This window comes from Phalacrocorax aristotelis, chromosome 4 (assembly GCF_949628215.1).
Source record: "Phalacrocorax aristotelis chromosome 4, bGulAri2.1, whole genome shotgun sequence".
Lineage (NCBI taxonomy): Eukaryota > Metazoa > Chordata > Aves > Suliformes > Phalacrocoracidae > Phalacrocorax > Phalacrocorax aristotelis.
In genome coordinates, this window is record NC_134279.1 from 84,514,339 (window position 1) to 84,532,085 (window position 17,747).

Sequence of the window (17,747 nt, forward strand, 5' to 3'; positions counted from 1 at the left end):
GGGCCGGGAACGGGCCGGGAACGGGCCGTGCCCGCCCCGAGGCTGGGGACGCGGCGGCCGGCGGCGTGGCCCTGAGCACCCGGGAGGGTGGCCTTTGCTCCGGGCAGGACCGCGGGGCGGTGGGAGCCGTGCCACAGCTGGTGCCGTGGCTCCGGGGGGTGCTGGGCGGTGGGACTGCGGCTTGGCTGGAGGCTGCCCGGGACTGTTTGCGTCTGTGACCACCCAGTAGGTTTGGGGGCCACATGCTGTGTCGGGCTACCCCCGGGTCCATTCCCCACACACAGGCCATCCACAGGATAAACCGCGTCCATATTTGTAGCAATACCTGGCTGTGTGGCTCCCAGTAATGTAATATAAATGTAAATACAGTTTCTGTTGAAGAAGGTGTAGCAGGCAGTGCAGGGGGTTCACCTGAATCTAATTCCAACAGCCACCAGAACAGCCTTTTCCAGATGACTGAACTAATCTCATCAAATCCCCAGAACAGGCTGGCTTGCTGCAAAAGTTTCCTCCCGTCACCTTCCTGCCTTGCCTCACATTCCCCATGGGCTCTGCTGCTCTGGTCGCGCAGTGCTTCTCTCTGCGGTGACGGTGGGTGACGCGCACCCCTGGCTGGTACACGAGAAATGGCCCCCCAGAGCCTCCATGAAGGCTCAGGCTGCTCCTGCTCCGCCCCGGTGAGCAGCGTGGCTGTGCTGACGGGCTCTGGCAGCAGGGAAGGTGACCCTGGCTCCCACCATGGGGTCTCTCCTGAGACCAGGGCTCCGTGGCATCACACACGGTCGCTTAGGCGAAGTTGTGCGCTTTGCCCGCTTTACCAGCGCTCAGTACTTGCTCCCTTGCAGGCAGGGGATCCCTGCTCCCAAGCTGAGTCCTGGGAGCAGGCCAGGCATGCTGCACGGTGAGGAGGGACTCGCCTCCAGCTTTGCAGGCAAGTTGTACGCGCTTGGACTCGTGCAGGCAGCCAGTGACCTGGGTGCCTCTGCAGGATCTCTGGCATGCCTGCGCGGCCTCCCTGCGTGCAGGTGCTGCTGGTCCTGCTGCGTGCCAGCATTCTGCAGGGAAGCCTCAGGCCTGTGGCTGCGCTTTGGTGCTAAAAGGACTGGGAACTTTTGGGTTTTTATTAATTTGCTTCTCACAGGGTAATTCCCTACAAACCTGCCCACACCCTGCATGGCAGCCAGGGCTGGCAGTGGGGCACAGTGCTGCCTTGCATCAGTCCCCTGCTGTGTGCTGCAGACCTTCCCGAGGAGCGCCCCGGGCCCTGCTGCTGGGGCTGCCCAGGGGCTGGCAGGGCGAACCCGGGGCCCTTGGTCGCCGGTAGCAGCCGAGTGGCCCTGGGCTGACCCCTTTGGCCTCCAAAACGCCCCCTCCCCTGGCTCCTCCGTGCTGCTGGCAAGCGTGGTCTGGGGCTGCCATGGGACTCTGTCCCTGCCACAGAGCAGGGGAATGCCAGGGGAAGGAGCCAGGTGGAAGCTCTGGCGGTGGCTGACCCGCCGGGGCTGGAAAGGGCCTGCACCACCCCGTGCCCTCGTGCAGTGCCACCGGGGCTGCTCCTGCGCGTCCAGACGGGCAGTGGTGCTCAGTGCCCAACGGTGCCCTCGCAGTGCTCAGCACAACAGTCTCTGGTAAACGGTTGGCACCTGAAGCCACCCACAGAGCTCTGTAGGTGGCACTGGGGCATGGCAGAGCCTTTGCTCCTCCTGAGCCTGCTGGATGATTCTTTTGTCCCCCAAAATAGCCACCCTTTTCCTGCAGTTTCCAGCCCCGGGTGTACCCCCAGGACAGCTTTCTGGCTGAACAATCACACATGGACTATGCTGGACATTGCTGAAAGCTGGGTCTGTAATAATGGGAAGTGTCAGCTGCTGTTGTGACCAAGCATTTGTCTCCCCTCAGCCCCGGCAGTGCCAGGCTTCCCACCACGCCGGAGTGACCTGCCCGACCCCCGGCTGTCCCCATCCCTGGCACACCACAGTGCTTCCAAGAGTGGTTGGGTGGGTTTGTATGTTCCCCAGCGTGTGCAGCGCTGGTGGTGGTGTGCAGGGTGGCAGCACCCTTGGAACACTGGTCGATGCTGACAGCAGCCAGCTTTTCCCCTCACTGACGCTGCTGCTGCACTCTGGGGGCTGGACCGTGCACGGTGATGGTGTCTCCTTGCAAACTGCCCCACCAGGGGACTGTCCCTTCTGTCCGGCAGCGGCCATCCTTTGGGGAAGCGATGCTTTAAACTGCCTCTCTGAGCTCAGTGCTGCAGCTGACCATGGTCTGAATGAGCAGAGCTTGGGAGGATCCTGACAATTGAGCAACCCCCATGTTCAGTGACCTGGTGCCCTGACCCCACTGGCTTTCTGGCTTCAGATACTGCTCAGTTCTCTGAGGAGTTTCCTGTAGCTTTGTCCCAAGAGCGAGTCTGTTGTAGATTCATCTGTTAGAAGTATCGTCAAGAAAATGTTGCACTGATTAGCTAAACGGAAGATGAAACATTGTGGTGAGCAGCAGGCGGGTGTTGCACCCTGCCGCCCGTACCTCTCGTTTCACGAGCAATGCAGCTGAGCACACTTTGGCGATCAGGCACGGCCTTTCTCACTGTGCAGAGGCATCCTGTTCAGCCCGTGCCATGGCTGCACTGCTCATCTCACAGCAAAGCTGTGAGCACCCGGAACGGGAGTGGAGTTAATGGCCCAATTTGGGACCCTTCCCTAGAGGCAGTCTAGACACATCGGCCTCCAGAAAGAAGCTGCTTGCCATTTTCAGAATGCAATTAAGTCTACATATTGCCTTAAATTACCTTAAAAATTGCAGATGTGTGCTACAGCAAATAAGCTATGTAGTTATGTCTGTGTCCTCCCCAGCATCACAGCAGGTGTCAGGGCTGTCCCACACCCGGAGCGGGGTGTGTGGGACCCGGAGAGGAAGGGCTGGCTGCAGGAGCCAGGGCTGAGTGGGGCTGGAGGAGAGGTCTGGAGACCCAGGGAGGAGGGTACTGTGGCAGGTGGAGGGCGAGGGGCCCCCAGGGCACCTGGGGCTCTGGGGTACGGACCAGCTGGAGGAACACAGTCGGGCACCCCATGGTGCTGGCCGCAGGGCCTTGGCAGTGCCTGACCAGCCCCTTTTCCCTAGAGCCACTATGTGGCCTGCATGGCCGCCATCCTGAGCCAGATGGACAAGGACCACTACAGCTCCTACATCAAGGCGTTCCCCTCCCGGCCTGAGCTGATGGTGAGTGCTGCCCCATGCAGGAAGACCTGGGCCCTCCATCACCAGCACCTCCCTGCACCTCCCTGCCTCTTCACCCCACGTCTCAGCTGGGGCATCCCACTGGTCCCAGTGTCCTGCCTGCACCTGGGCACCTGGCACTGGTGCCACCTGCCCTGGACTCTGGCACAGCCCTTGTCTCCACTCCATGAGGGTGAAGCTCTCCCTGTTGGGTGGCAAGGGTTGTTCCCAGCCCTGGTGCTCAGCACAGCAATGGCCCGGGAGGGCATCATGGTCGAGCCCAGCTCCTGACATCTCTTCCTCCCTGGCAGGACTTCCTCATGGAGACCTTCATCCTCTTCAAGGACCTGATTGGCAAGATGGTGTACCCCTCTGACTGGATGGTGATGAATATGGTGCAGAACCGGTGAGGACCTGGAAAGTGCCCGGCGGAGAAGGCCCTGGGGGTGCTGGCTGACAGCCGGCTGGGCATGAGCCAGCAGTGCCCGGGTGGCTAAGGAGGCCACCAGCCCCCGGGCTTGTGTCAGCGCTGGTGTGGCCAGCAGGAGCCGGGCAGGGATGGGGCCCCTGTGCTCGGCACTGGGGAGGCCCCACCTCGAGTGCTGGGCTCAGGTTTGGGCCCCTCGGGACAAGAAGGGCCTTGAGGGGCTGGAGCGTGTCCAGAGAAGGGCAGCGGGGCTGGGGCAGGGTCTGGAGCACAAGTGTGCTGGGGGGCGGCTGAGGGAGCTGGGGGGGTTTAGCCTGGAGAAGAGGGGGCTGAGGGGAGCCCTTCTCGCTCTCTGCAGCTGCCTGAGAGGGGCTGGAGTGAGGGGGGGGTCGGTCTCTGCTCCCAAGTCACCAGTGACAGGACGAGAGGGAACGGCCTCAGGCTGCGTCAGGGGAGGTTTAGGTTGGAGATGAGGGGAAATGTCTTCCCTGCCAGAGGGGTCAGGCCCTGGCACAGGCTGCCCAGAGAGGGGGGGGAGTCACCGTGCCTGGGGGTATTTAAAAGATGTGTAGATGTGGCACGTGGGGACATGGTTTAGGAGGCCTGGGGGTGTTGGGCAGGCACTTGGACTTGGTGATCTTAGAGGTCTTTTCCAACCTTAATGATTCTATGACCTCTGGGCACGGAGGGACCCGCAGGTGGATGTTGGGGCTGAATGTGAGAACCTGGGGTGCCTTGCTGGGGCCTGGGCAGGGGGCATGCAGGAAAAGCATCACAGCTGTGCTGGGCAGCCAAAGGCTAGCTTAGTCCCCTCCACATCCCCCTCAAACAGCCCTGGGTCTGTGTTCCAGCTGGCTTGGGGCAGTTCCAGACACTTTCTGCTCTGTCCTGGGACAGACAGTCCAGCCTCATCTGGGAGCCGGGTAGCTGAGCTGCTCTCTGCAGCCCTGTTGGTGTGCTTGGGGGTCCCGGGGGGCAGCGGGAAGCTGACCCCAGACACCCCATCCCTCCCATCCTGGGTGTCTGTGCACAGCAGGGATGCCGGTCGTGCAGGGCCGGTGCACCCGGGCGGCGCTCAGCTGCACCACAGTGGGCAGAAGGGACCGCCTGGAGTATGGATGTGGACAGGAGCACACTGCAAGGCCTGGCCCCCGCCTGCCCCCCACCGCTCCTTGCCTCTCCATTGCTGGGAGCCACCAGCCCGGCTCCCTCCTCGCTGCCATGCGGCCCTGCCAGCGGGCGGTGGGCAGGCAGCGCCGCTGCCCTCCGCTCAGCGCCCCACGCCGCTCGCCCCACAGGGAGTTCCTGCGTGCCATCAACCAGTTTGCTGCGACCTTGACAGAGATGTTCCTGAACAACAGCAGCTTCGAGCTGCAGGTGAGCGGGCACTGCCCCGGCCCCAGGGCTGCCTGTGTCCTGCAGGGGCCAGGGGGCTGGGGAGGGGCCCAGCCTGGCACTTGGTGCTGCCTGCCCCCATGCTCCCAGCCTGGCATTCATCCCTGTGTTTTCACTGCAGCTTTGGAACAACTATTTCCACCTGGCTGTGGCTTTCCTCACCCAGGACTCCCTGCAGCTGGAGAACTTCTCCCAGGCCAAGCGCAACAGCATCCTGGCCAAGTGAGTCACCCTCACCGTCGCTGGCCCTCCCCATCCCTGCCAGCAGCGCCTCAGGGCCAAGCTCTGCAGCTCTGCTTCAGGTTCCTGCCCACCTGCTGCCACGCCGTGGGGTCGGGGGTTGGTGGATGAGTTGGTCAGGCTGTGCTTGGGCTGCGCCCAAGGCTGCAGAGCAGTGCTAACGAACATCCGCCCTGGCAGGTACGGGGACATGAGAGCCACCATCGGAGCTGCCATTCGGGACATGTGGTACAACCTAGGTGAGCCGCAGTGTGGCCAGCAACGAGGAGGCTTGGCGAGTCTCTGCTGGCTGGTGTTCCTCAGCACTGGCCCCAAAATTGGTGCTGGGGGGATGTTGCCGGTGTGGGGCACGGGAGCCTGCATGCGCGAGCAGGGTGTATGAGCCTGCAGGCGTGCAAATCTGCAGGTGTGCAAACCTGTGGGGCGTGCGAGCCTATAGGATGTGCAAGTCTGTGGGATACGTGAGCCTGCAGGATGTACACATCTGCAGGTGTGCAAGGCCACGGGTGTACAAGCCCACAGACACTGTGGCCAGTCACGAGCTCGCATTCCCTGCAGGCAGCCTTCCTTCTCCGGGCTGGCCTCTGCCTGCAGCCCTGCCTTCCTGTTCCCCAGTCCCGCGGGCTCCTGCCTTGCCTTTTTTCCCCTGCACGGTGCAGGTCGTGCTCCTGGCAGCATCCTGGGACCAGGCAGGTGGGGAGGACACAGACCTCGGGTCTCTGCCCCACACCTCACACCCCAGCAGGCAGCAGGGAGCTGCGGGAAGCGTGTGGGGCAGCCCGCAGCACAGCAGTGGCGCAGTGACAGGTGCCCACAGGCTCCCGTGTGGATTGCTCACACGTGCTGGGGCCTCCAGGACACCGGCACAACCCCAGCTGGTGGTACCACGTGTTTGCCGTGCTGTCCTGGCTGTACAACATTACCTGCCCACCAGCACAGCTGCTTTGGAGGACTGCCCTGCTCTGCAGCAGCCGCCTGCCCCAGGCGTGCAGACCTCCTGGCACCACTCCCTCTCCTCTTCCGTGCCTTGCTGCCTGTTTGCAGCTGTGGGGCCCCAGGCAGGGCTGGCCCTGGGGAGCAGGCTGCAAAAGCCCAGGTCCCCCAGCCTTCCCTGCCCTTCCCAGGCCATCGCAAGGTTGAGTTCATCCCGGGCATGGTGGGCCCCATCTTGGAGATGACACTCGTGCCGGAGCTGGAGCTGCGCAAGTCCACCATCCCCATCTTCTTTGACATGATGCTCTGCGAGTACCAGCTGACCAAGAGCTTCAGCCGGGTGAGTGCCCAGGGCTGCGGCTGGGCCACGGCAGGGGGCCGACATGGCCGGATCCTGCTCCGCACCCAGTCTGGACCATCCCTTTGGGGTGGGTGGAGGTGGTGCTCAGCGTCCCCTCTCTCGTCCTGGGATGTGGGGCTGCAGGAGGGAGGGATGAGGGGGGCTGGTGGGGACATGAGGAGCAGCAGGGAGAGCCACTGGGCGATGCAGAGGATTTCCCAGGGTCGAGCAGGGACAGGTCAGGCGTCACCCACTCAGCCGGTCCTGGCACTGGCTGGAAACAAGATCACAGTGGGAGGGCGGAGGTCTGCACAGACCTCCTGCATTTCCATTTGTCTTCCCTTGTTGCTGTGAGTTTTCTCCATGCAAAAGGCTTTTCCAGTTTTTCATTAGGTGGCATTTGTCTCTTCTGAGCTGTGGAAGCCTTTTGCCCTGTTGGGGCGTCCCATGGGGGGAGAGGAGCTGGGACTGCCCTTGGAGCCACGGGTGACACAGGTCTTGCTGCAGCCCCTTCCCGAGCCCCTTGCTCACAGCTGGGTCTGCAGCCGCAGGAGAGCTGCGCTGGAGGAGTGGCGTGGGCATGGCTGGGCTCAGAGGACCTGAGGCCTTTGCAGGTGGTGTCCCAGGGCCACCCTGCTGTGGCACAGGGGCTCTGCGGCTCAGGAGCTGGCCGTGGCAGTGCCCCTGGCCCAGGGCGACAAGGTCCCCCGAGTTTGGGATGTGCAGACCCCAGAGGGACCCAGCATGGAAGCAAGGGGTACCAAAGGGTATCAGCAATCAGATATCTGCTAAGGACCCCACCCCATCCCATACCAGCACATGCAGGATCCCCCTGGCTTTTGGGTCCATTGGCTGCAGCTGGAGTACAAACCCCATGGACCTAAAGGCCAAGCATCAGCTGGGAGATGGGGGGCCCCAGGCTGGCACAGCCCTGCCACCCCCAGCAGGGAAGGCTGTGGCTTTAGGGGGCACAGGACACTGCCCAGAGACCCCCATGGTCAGCCGGGCCCAGGCTGCTGGGGGATGGCGACAAGGCCAGCGCAGGAGCGGGACGGGGACTGGGGAGCAAGGCAGGGACCCAGAGAGCAGGATGGGGCCCTCTGTGCTGAAGCAGCGTGAGGGAGCTGCACCAGGGAGCGGTATGGCCTGGGAGGGGGAACATGTCTGTGCTGGGCAGCACTGGGGGAAAGGGCTGCAGCTGCTGAGCCTGGGGGCTCCTTGGGGACCCAATCTGGCTCCAGCTCCTGCAGCCGCTCCTGTCCCAACACTGCAGGCCCATGTCCCGGGGGGCTGCAGCTGCGGCAGCCTGGGGGAAGCTCAGCACATCCTTGGCTTCTCAGCCATGCTCATGCGTGTCTTTGCAGTTTGAGGATGAGCTCCTGCGCAAGCTGGACAGCGAGGTGGAGGGCGGCCGGGGCGATGAGCAGTACAAGCAGCTCTTTGAGAGCATGTGAGTGTGCAGTGACATCCCCGCAACCTTCTCTCCAGGGCACAACCCTTTGCTGTCTGCCATCCTCCTGCTCTGGCTGAATCTCGGCCATCCCACTCCTCCTCACGCTGTGCTCTGACCCAGAGCATGCCTCTCGCGGGAGCGGGACCTGAGAGGAGGAAGGCTGCTGCCCAAGCAGCATCACGTGCCCCTTGCGCACCGCTGCTGCCCTGGCCAGCCTGCCCCTGCCCCAGGGGGTGCCCCTGCCCTGCCCTGCCCTGCCCAGGCTTTGCTCCTGCCCCGTGCTGCCCATCACAGATTCGCGTGCAGGGTGGCTGGAGCTGTCAGGTCTCTCCCATCCCTGATGTGCCTGGTGGGGGGCAGCATGGGGCTTGCTCTGTCTCGCTGCAGACCAGGTGTTGCTTTTTGTCCCTTGCTGGGGGGGTCTGCCCCCCCCCCACCTCCCTGTACCTTGGGCGAGCTGAGCTGGGGCAGTGGTGGGAGCGTTGCAGAGCTGAGCATGCAGTGAGACCAGTGACCATCTCTCCTCCCCAGCCTGCTCAGCTGCTGCCGGAGACACCCTGAGCTGGCCAAGCCCGGGGAGAACTTTGTCGCGCTGGTGACCGGCCTCCTGGAGCGGCTCCTCGACTACCGGGCTGTTATGAATGATGAGAATAAAACCTACAGCATGAGCTGCACCGTCAACCTCCTGGTGGGGACCCACCCCATGCCCCCAGCTCCCCCAGGCCTCAGCCCCGTGTCCCCCTGGATCCCCTCAGGGTCTGTGGTGCCCGGGCACAGCAGAGATGGGGTGCACATGGTGCCAGACCTGGTCTGCCCTGGGAGGTGCTTGCTGGGAGGCACCGTGCAGCTCCCCGCTGCCAAGGGCAGCCCAGTCCCTGTGCGGGGACAGTCCCAGCAGCACCATGACCCAAAGCAAGGCGTAGGAGAGTGGGGGGCTGTGGCACGTGGCCCCTCCTGGGCTCACTCAAAACAGCCTCTTCTGTTCTTCCCCAGAACTTCTACAAGGAGATCGACCGCCAGGCCATGTACATCAGGTGAGCGTGGCCCCGGGGAGACTGGCATTGCCCTGGGGTGAGGGGTCCTGGGGTCCCAGGGCCCCGAGCTGGCCCAGCCCCCTGCCGCCCCGGCCCCAGGTACAGGGGATGGGGACAGCGAAGGGGCCAGAGGGGCAGGGTGCCAGGGGCTTTGCCCCCTACCCAGCTGCCAGTGGGGGTTGCTGCCCCATGGGGGAGCATACGCTGGACCTTGAGCCACACCAGCTGTTGTGCCCTGCACATGGTACCCTCACTCCCAGGTACCTGTACAAGCTGAAGGATCTGCACATCAGCTATGAAAACTACACGGAGGGAGCCTACACCCTGCTGCTGCACGCCCGGCTCCTCAAGGTGGGGTGTGGGGGGGTACAGAGGCTGCGGGGGGCTGCCCAGATGGGGCCCGAGGGCTCGGCGTGATGGTCTCCCTCCACCTCTGTACAGTGGTCAGACGAGGCGAACACAGCCCCCATGCAGGGCTTGCACAGCCCCAGCCTGCACACCCAGCGCCAACTGAAGGAGGCTCTCTACAACCAGATCATCAACTACTTCGACCAGGGCAAGGTGAGTGCGGCTGCGCGCCCCCGGCCGCCCCCCTCGCCCTGTCCAGCCGCCAGGAGCTGGGCTGTCCCAGAGCAAGCCTGGCTCCCCCGTCACCGCTGCCTCCTGCTCCAAGCCCCCAGCCTCAGCACAGCCCACCTGCCCGCCCCACCACTGTGGTGGGGCTGGAGCTGCCCCGCCATGAACCCGGGCTGGACATTCACCCCACAGCCACCCGGCTGCCACGGCTGTCCCTCCCCCGTCCCATCCCGTCCCAGCCTCAGACCCCAGCCCTGGCCCTTCCCAGGGGCCAGTAGCTGGGGCACCCCAGGAGAGGGGCTCGCTTGGGCAGGGGGCTCAGGCGCTGGAGATGGCAGGAAGCTGAGTCCTGCTGCAGCCCACCCGTGCCCAGCCGGCCCACTGGCCCACAGGGGGAGAGCCCTCCCCTCCTCACTCAGGGGCAGGGCTCTGGATGCCCCACAGATGGGGCTGGTCTCTTCTGGAGGCTCCCAGTGCCCCCACTGCCCCAGCTCACCCTGCACCGCGGGGTCCCCCCCCCCGGCCCTGTCTTCTGCAGATGTGGGAGGAGGCCATCCACATCTGCAAGGAGCTGGCGGAGCAGTATGAGAGCGAAGTCTTCGACTACGAAATGCTGAGTGACATCCTGGTGAGTGCTCGGCCGGGGCTGGGCTGCCGGCAGAGCCATGGGGAGGGATGGGGGGTCTGCAGGGCCCCTGTCCCATGGCAGGGCCCTCTCCCATCCCCACTCCTGCCCCTCTCCCCCTGCAGCAGCGGGAAGCCAAGTTCTACGAGAAGATCCTGAAGGTGCTGCGGCCAAGCCCAGACTATTTCGCTGTGGGCTACTATGGGCAAGGCTTCCCCACCTTCCTCCGGGTAAGCGGCTCCTGGCTGCCCTGCGGCCAGTGCCGTGCCAGCAGCCAGCACTGTGCACCTGCCTGGGGCAGCACCAGCTCCAGGCCAAGCCTTGCGGCTGCGGCTGTCTCGGGACGGCACACCGCGAGCCGAGCCCCGCTGGTGTCCCCGCTCCCAAGGGACAGGGCCCCTCACCAGGGTGGCGGTGACAGCCAGGTCACCGGAGTGGGTCTGCGCTGTGTTGTATCTGGGCTGCAGGGACAGATGTGTGTTGTGTTGTATCTGTGGTACAGAGACGGGTCTGTGCTATTGATGAACAGAGTCGGGTGCCTCCAGAGTCACTGTGGGAGCCCCCCCAACCCTTTCCCACCCTGCAGAGCGGTGCTGCAGGCAGGGGCTTGCTAAGCACCTCTCCCTTTTCCTGAGCTGGCAAGCAGGCTCCTGGCATCCACCGGCAAGAGCAGGGCTCATCTTTCTGCATGACAGCAAAGCGTTTCACCCCCATTCACTCCTATTACATTCCTTAGGTTTTGAGTCCACTCAGATGTAAGTTGGCACACTTGGTGGGCTTCTTCCACCCAAAGTGTCAGTCCTTATTCTCCTGTGCTGCTGTTATGGCCACAGGGAGGGCAGCATCATTGTCACAGAGGCCACAGTTTCAAGGGCTCCTTGCTGTGTCCTGAGTGGTTTCTGTACCCACTGACTGCAGACCCTGGTCACTGCGTGCCCAGCCAAAGACCTTCGCTCCAGAGCCCTGTCTGCCCAAGCCAGCCTGCCCTTTAATTCCTTTTTGCTGCAGTTGCTGGGTTGGGGAAATGTTTTTTGAGGGGGGTGTCTCCCGCTCAAGCTAAGGGCCCAGCCTCATCGGCACCTGCACCCCCATGCACCAGGGCTTGCTGCAGCCGGGGCACGGTGCTGAGGGCTCCCCAGCCCCGCTCCACAGTGTGCTGGGACAGACTGCCATCTTCCTCCCCCGCAGAACAAGGTCTTCATTTACCGGGGCAAGGAGTACGAGCGCAGGGAGGACTTTGAGATGCGGCTGCTGAGCCCCTTCCCCAATGCTGAGAAGCTGAAGAGCACATCTCCACCCGGCCAGGACATCACCAGCTCCCCAGGCCAGTGTATCCTCTGGGTGTGCGGATGGGGCTGGGAGGGCGGCTCATTCCCTGTACCATCGCCCCCTGTGCGGGTCCCACAGTGCCACCCCTCACACCCCTGGGCTCTCCCCCTCTGGGCCCTGGGGCACCTCTGCCCCACAGCCCCCATCCCCCGTGGTGTGCGCCTGTGGTTCCTTCACTCCCGCAGATATCCAGTGTTTCACTGTGCAGCCAGTGGAGGAAGCCAAGGTCCGCTTCAAGGACCGGAGCATCCCAGAGCAGATCACCAAGTGAGTGCCTCACCGCGGATGCGGGGTGCCTGCTGCGCTCTGTGTGGGAGGGGGTGCAACAGGGGAGCTCTCCCATGCTCTGTCCCTTCCCTCCCCTGCAGTTTCTATAAAGCCAACCACATCCAGAAGTTCAGCTACTCGCGGCCCTTCAAGAAAGGCCCAAAGGATCCAGACAATGAATTTGCAGTGAGTGCTGGTGGGGGCTTCTGGGACCTGACTAGGAGGGACAGGGAGGGCTGGGGGGGGCCTGTGAAGAGCCTGGTGTCCAGAGGAAGGGGGATGCAGGCAAGACAGGGTCCCACCCCGTCCTGGGATGGGGAAGGTGATGGTCCCGTGCCCATGTGAAGGGGAGGTGGGAGCCCCCTGCCCCATGGGGCAGCCAGGGGTGTCCCAGGGTGATAGGGAGGAGGGCAGCAGGATGACTGCTGCCCTCCCCACAGACCATGTGGATCGAGCGGACCACCTTCATAACAGCCTACCCCCTGCCCGGCATCCTGCGCTGGTTCATGGTGACTTCCACTACCATGGTGAGGAAAGGGGTGGGGGGGGTCTGGGGCCCTCCCAGGGCATCCCTTCCCCAGGCAGCATCACAAACCCCAGACGCAGGTGGGCGTGCTGCCCCCAGCCCCTTCCAGGCTTCCCAAGCTCAAGCGGCTGAAGCCAGGGTGCGGAGAGCACGTCCCGCCTGGTGCCTTGGCCGAGCCCCTGCCCTGGTCCCTGCGCCCCATCAGTCTCTGCTCTCAGTGCAAACCCGATCCAGCCCCCAGCACTCGAACTCCCAAACTCCGCGACTCCCAGCTCACTCCTGTGCCCTGTGCTCGGGCACGTGGCCCAGGGCAGCATCCGCGGCAGAGGGGACCCAGCTCCCACGTGCACTCTGCCGGCAGAGAGGGGTGCAACCACGGCCCCCTTCCTTCCCTCTGCGAGCACAGAGCCCAGCAGCAGGTGATAACCCCCTCTTTGGCATCGCCTTGGCCCCTGCTGCCCCGGCTCCAGGGCTGATCTCAGGCCAGTGCCATGTGGGAATGCTGTCCCAGGCCTCGGGAAAGGGATTGTCTGCTGACACTGGCCACAGAGACCCCCTGGTACTCAGGGCACTGACAGCCTCCATCGACGGCTGCTGGTAGCATCAACCTGGTGACAGGGACTGGCTTGTGTGGCTCACCCACCGGGACACACACCTCTGTGGGAAGCAGGAGACTGCATGCAGGGAGCAGCAGAGGCACCGGAGGAGTTTCAGCAGATAGCTGCTACTCTGGCACTGCTGATAGCTCCACGCGTGGGTTTTATGCCTCTGCCAGAGGGAAGTGCTTGGCCAAAGTCCAGGGTGTTTCAGGTGCTACAGCAAGGACGACACCTGAAATGCAGCGGCCGGGCTGTTGCATGAGAGCTGTGCTGCAGGGTAACTGTATGGCTGCACAAGTGCTGCCGCACACGTGCATCTGCCGCAGTGCTCGGGCTGTGCATGCTGCTCCTGCACAGCCGCCCGGCCCAGTGACAGCGACATTTACCCAGGTTTCCCATAAGCTCACCTCTGAGCTGCCGCTGCCATACAGGTGCCTTGCGTGCAGGACTAACCCTGCCGGCAGCCTGTGCTTGGAGCTGGGGACCAGCACTTCCCCCGTGAGCGCTCAGCTCAGCTCCAGGCAGCCAGTGCCAGGGGTCCGAGGGGCTTCATGGGGTGAGGTGTGCAACCCCAGGGCCTCTCTCCTGCAGGACAGGGGAGAGACCACCCTGCCGGCCTGCACCAGGATGGGCAGGCTGCTGGGTCAGCCAGCTGCTGACCTTACCTTCCTCCCTCCCTGGGCACAGACCATCATCTCCCCCCTGGAAAATGCCATTGAGACCATGATGAAAACGAATGAGAAAATTATGAGCGAGATCAATCGGCACCAGAATGACCCCAGCCTGCCCATCAACCCGCTCTCCATGCTGCTCAACGGCATCGTGGACCCTGCTGTCATGGGTGGCTTTGCCAAGTACGAGACGGTGAGGACACACGGGTGCGGTGCTGGGGCCAGCACAGGCACTCTTGGGGCTGGTAACTGCGGGCACCAGCACTGCTTCACGCCATCCCCTGCCTGCACGGAGCCGAGCCAGCCCATCAGGAGGACTGAGAGGGGGTTGTTGCAGGCCTTTTTCCAGGAGTCCTACCTGCAGGAGCACCCTGAGGATGAGGGGAACATTGAGAAGCTGAAGGACCTGATCGCCTGGCAGGTACAGCCCGCAGCATTCCCTGGAGGCTGGAGGGGACAGCTGCCCTGGGGCGCCAAGTGCCCAGCATCCCTGTCCCAGGGAGCCCCACAAGCCCAGGCAGACCCATCCCCATTCTCCCACAGACCCCACTGCTGGCAGAGGGGATCCGGATCCACGGGCGGAAGGTGACGGAGGACCTGCGGCCCTTCCATGAGCGCATGGAGCAGTGCTTCGTGCAGCTGCGGGCCAAGGTGGAGAGCCAGTACGGGGTTCGGGAGATGGTGAGTGCCAGGGTGGTGAGCACGGTGCAGGCACAGCCGGGGCTGTGCGGGCAGTGTGCGGCACCTGCGGCGTGATGCTTGACAAGTCAATGCAGGTCTGGGGCAGCAGGGAAGAGCTTGATGGAGCCGCAGCTACAGCAGCAACAGGGTGAGGGGCACTGTGCATGGGGCCCTTGGGGTCCCTGCCTGCCCTGGGTGGGGGGACAGCACTGCCGAGGGGTGCCCGATACTGGCACAAAACCAGGACCACGCAGAGAGGGCACTGCTGGCCCTGGCTGAGCCAAGGGAAGCAGAGGGGAGGCTCTGTGCTCTCATCCCTCCTGGCACGCTCTCAGGCTCTGTGTGCTCTCAGATCTGCTTTGAGGACCGGCGGAGTGGACGACCCCGGTCCATGGCCTGGGGACCCGACTGGGACCGGCTGAGCCATTCCATAGACAGGCGAGTGCTGTGGTGGGGAGCACTGGCCCTGAGCCTCCCCCTTTCACCACCCTTACCCCTCCCTGCTGGACCCACACTGCTGAGCCATCCTCACTCTCCTCCACCCCAGACGCTTCTCTCCTACCTCCCCAGCCCACCTGGCTTCCCTTTATGCCAAGCCACGTCTCAGGGGTCCATCCTGCCATGCCACCACAGTGGCCCTGTCCCCGTGGGGGGGGCATGGAGCAGAGACACCCCATGTGGAGCCCTCAGGCTCACCTGGACACCACTGTCACCTGAGCCATCCACGCTTGTCTTGCTGGCTTGTCCTCCCTAAGCACCCACCGCTAAGCTCTGCCAGAGGTGGTGGTGGTGCCTGGCTGAGGGCAGCGACTCCTGGCCATGGTCCTGGCAGCCCATGGCATAGCCCTGCTCCCCATTCCCCACTGCTGCCCGCCTGCCCCTCACCACCCACAGTTGCTCCACAGCACGGAGGCACCCCCGACCCCAAAGCCTGCCCCTCACACCTCCGAGAGCGAGGACCGCAGGAATGAGCGCAAGGAGAACCGCTCCAGCACCTTCTTTGGGTATCGGTGGCAGGACCTGCGCCAGTCCATCTCGGAGCTGCCAGAGCCCAAGGTGACGCTCGGCACAGCCTTCGTGCCTCCCCTCCTTCCTGGGGCCCCACTCGTGCTCCCCCAGGTGTCCTGCTGCACCTGGAGCCCCTGGCCCGTGGGCAGCACCAGGCATCAGGTCAGCTGGGACCCCTCGGGAGGCTGGTGGCAGCCCGTGCTGCAGGGCGCTGCTGGCTGACCACAGGGAGGGCAGGAGCAGAGGCTGGTGGGGCACAAGGCTGGAGACCCAGTGTGGTGGGCAGGGGCTGCCTTTGGGCTGAGGGCAGGGTGCTGGGGGGCATTGCGTCCTGCCAGAGGCTCCTGCATGCCCTGGGCCACGGGTGCCGCAACGCAGCCTGGCCCCCCCCGTGAGGCGCTGAGCCACCCTCTGTGCCGCAGGACGAGAAGCGGAGACTCTCCCGCAACATGAGTGAGAGCAGCCTGGGCAGCTCCGAGGGGAAACAGCCCCTGCCAAGCCGAGATGCTGCTGGTGCTCAGCCCAGCTCTGCAGGTACTCCCCACCGCGGCTGCTGGCTTGGGGCACCTTCCTGGCCCCTCATGCACCCCTGGCGAGGCTGGGGGGGACACCTTCCCTAGCCCCTACAGCCCCAAACAACATTCAGCCCTTGTCTCCATGAGCAGGGCTGTACCCCCACCCTAGCAGTGCAGGTACCAGCACCCCAGCACAGGCACCCCCACCCCCTCGCCCCATCCCCACGATGGCGCAGGCACATCCTGCAGCTGGGAGCAGGCAGGGAGGACTTGGTACCAAAAGCACAGGCAGACCCCATTGCGGCTCGCGTGTCCCCCACCGGACGCTCCCGTGGAGCTGCTGGTCATCGATCCTGGACCTTGTGCCGCTGGGTCTCAGTGCTGAGCTCCCAGCAGGAGCCAGCACCCCCAGCCCAGGCTGGGCTCATGCCTCTCCGCCCCAGGCCATCATGCTCCTGCAGGCAGGATTGCTGGCCCTGGCAGCCCAAAGCACACCGACGGGCCCTCCTAGGGCCCTCCACGCTGGATGATCTGCCCAGCCCACCTCCTCTGCCTGTGCAGGGCTGTCTCTGTCTCCCACCGGCTTCGGCGGCCGTGTGAAGAGTGCCAGCAAGGCCCTGCCAGCACCCCGCAGGATCAGCCCCACGGTGTACGAGACATTCCTGGAGCAGAGCGATGCGGCAACTGGAGGGAAGGTACCGCCTGGCCCATGCCTCTGGCCCCACCAGCCCCCACCACCCCCTGCCCCCACTAACTGCCCTCTGTGCTTGCAGGCATCCACATCTCCAACAGCAGATGGAAATAAAGCGCTGAAGTCGCCACCACCTCCACCACCGAAGTCCAAGCGAGTGTCACAGCTCTGACCCAGTGCCCGCCCACAGCTGCACCGTCCACTTGTGCCACCCCTGCCCATGAGGCTGCATAAGCCCGCAGAGCCCCTGCTCCCAGCTGGTTACTGGACAAACAGCCTTGCTTGGTCCTTGCCTGCTGGACCACCCCCCCACTCACCTCTCTTGCAGTATTTACACCACAAGCATCCCACACAGCCATGGGGCTCCCTGTGTTCTGCGGTGCCCAGGGCGGCACAGGGCACCACCATCCCATGTCCGGCTATTGCCACCCTCCAGGTGCCCCCCAGGGCTGGGACCCACCTGCCCCTGAACACTCCCCAACCCCAGTGCTCTGCATCAGCCCTCAGGCTGCGTTTGCCTTCCTGCAGAGGTGAAGCAGTTACACACCAGCCTGTGCCAGGACGTCTCCCCAGCGCCGAGCTCCCACCCACACAGCCCCTTCAGCGGTGCAACCACACCGTGCAGAAGAGGACCTCCCTTCCTCCACCCTGAACTGCCAGTGGACCACCCCAGGCACAGGGTGACAAGCAAGCTCCCCACTGGTGTGTACTGAGCTCTTCCCTCCACTCCTGCTCTCCCCTCATCGGGCAGCTCCTGCCCCTCAGCCGCCCACCCCATGCCACAGCACCGGGACAAACGCTTCTGGCCTGGGCAGTCTCATGGCACAGGAGCCGGCCAGGTCCGCGAGTGGGCCCAGGCAGCATCATGCTTTGCAGTGCCAGCTTCCCTGCCAGTATCTGGCTTTGCAGCTGGGGCTGTGCCGGGCTGGTGCTGCTGCCTCAGCCAGCGCGCTGGGCTCCAGCCCCTGCCTCCCTGCTGCTGCAGGCCACGGCCGACTAATAAAGGACTAACACATCAGCCGGGCACCCTCTGGTGGGGCTGAAAACCCCGTATGAGCCCCAGTGCTCGGCCTTGCCCACACACAGCCCAAAGGGGCCTTTCCACAGCCAGGCACCATGCTGGCACTGTGCCCCAGCACCCCAAAGAGTGGGGACTTGCCCTCCTGCAGCCTGGAGTCCCACAGCAGGGAAAGCCCACGAGAACCCAATGCCACTGGG

At 64.2% G+C, this 17,747-nt stretch overlaps 1 protein-coding gene across 1 annotated transcript in view; it reads left to right on the forward strand.

Annotated features, from left to right (window-relative positions):
- The window catches only part of LOC142056852 (dedicator of cytokinesis protein 2-like), an 81,553-nt gene extending 64,006 nt beyond the window's left edge, over positions 1-17,547 (forward strand). The window contains exons 29-53 of the mRNA XM_075092360.1: positions 3,124-3,222; positions 3,531-3,625; positions 4,945-5,023; positions 5,163-5,263; positions 5,462-5,520; positions 6,406-6,554; positions 7,919-8,004; positions 8,539-8,695; positions 9,001-9,041; positions 9,302-9,392; positions 9,483-9,602; positions 10,156-10,245; positions 10,368-10,472; positions 11,431-11,572; positions 11,757-11,838; positions 11,940-12,024; positions 12,279-12,365; positions 13,651-13,827; positions 13,972-14,055; positions 14,178-14,315; positions 14,668-14,753; positions 15,221-15,371; positions 15,746-15,857; positions 16,400-16,533; positions 16,612-17,547. Coding sequence (XP_074948461.1) covers positions 3,124-3,222; positions 3,531-3,625; positions 4,945-5,023; positions 5,163-5,263; positions 5,462-5,520; positions 6,406-6,554; positions 7,919-8,004; positions 8,539-8,695; positions 9,001-9,041; positions 9,302-9,392; positions 9,483-9,602; positions 10,156-10,245; positions 10,368-10,472; positions 11,431-11,572; positions 11,757-11,838; positions 11,940-12,024; positions 12,279-12,365; positions 13,651-13,827; positions 13,972-14,055; positions 14,178-14,315; positions 14,668-14,753; positions 15,221-15,371; positions 15,746-15,857; positions 16,400-16,533; positions 16,612-16,701 — 2,640 coding nt within the window. The 3' untranslated portion in view covers positions 16,702-17,547. The remainder of the gene's footprint in view (positions 1-3,123; positions 3,223-3,530; positions 3,626-4,944; positions 5,024-5,162; positions 5,264-5,461; positions 5,521-6,405; positions 6,555-7,918; positions 8,005-8,538; positions 8,696-9,000; positions 9,042-9,301; positions 9,393-9,482; positions 9,603-10,155; positions 10,246-10,367; positions 10,473-11,430; positions 11,573-11,756; positions 11,839-11,939; positions 12,025-12,278; positions 12,366-13,650; positions 13,828-13,971; positions 14,056-14,177; positions 14,316-14,667; positions 14,754-15,220; positions 15,372-15,745; positions 15,858-16,399; positions 16,534-16,611) is intronic.
- The last annotated feature ends 200 nt before the right edge of the window (positions 17,548-17,747 follow it).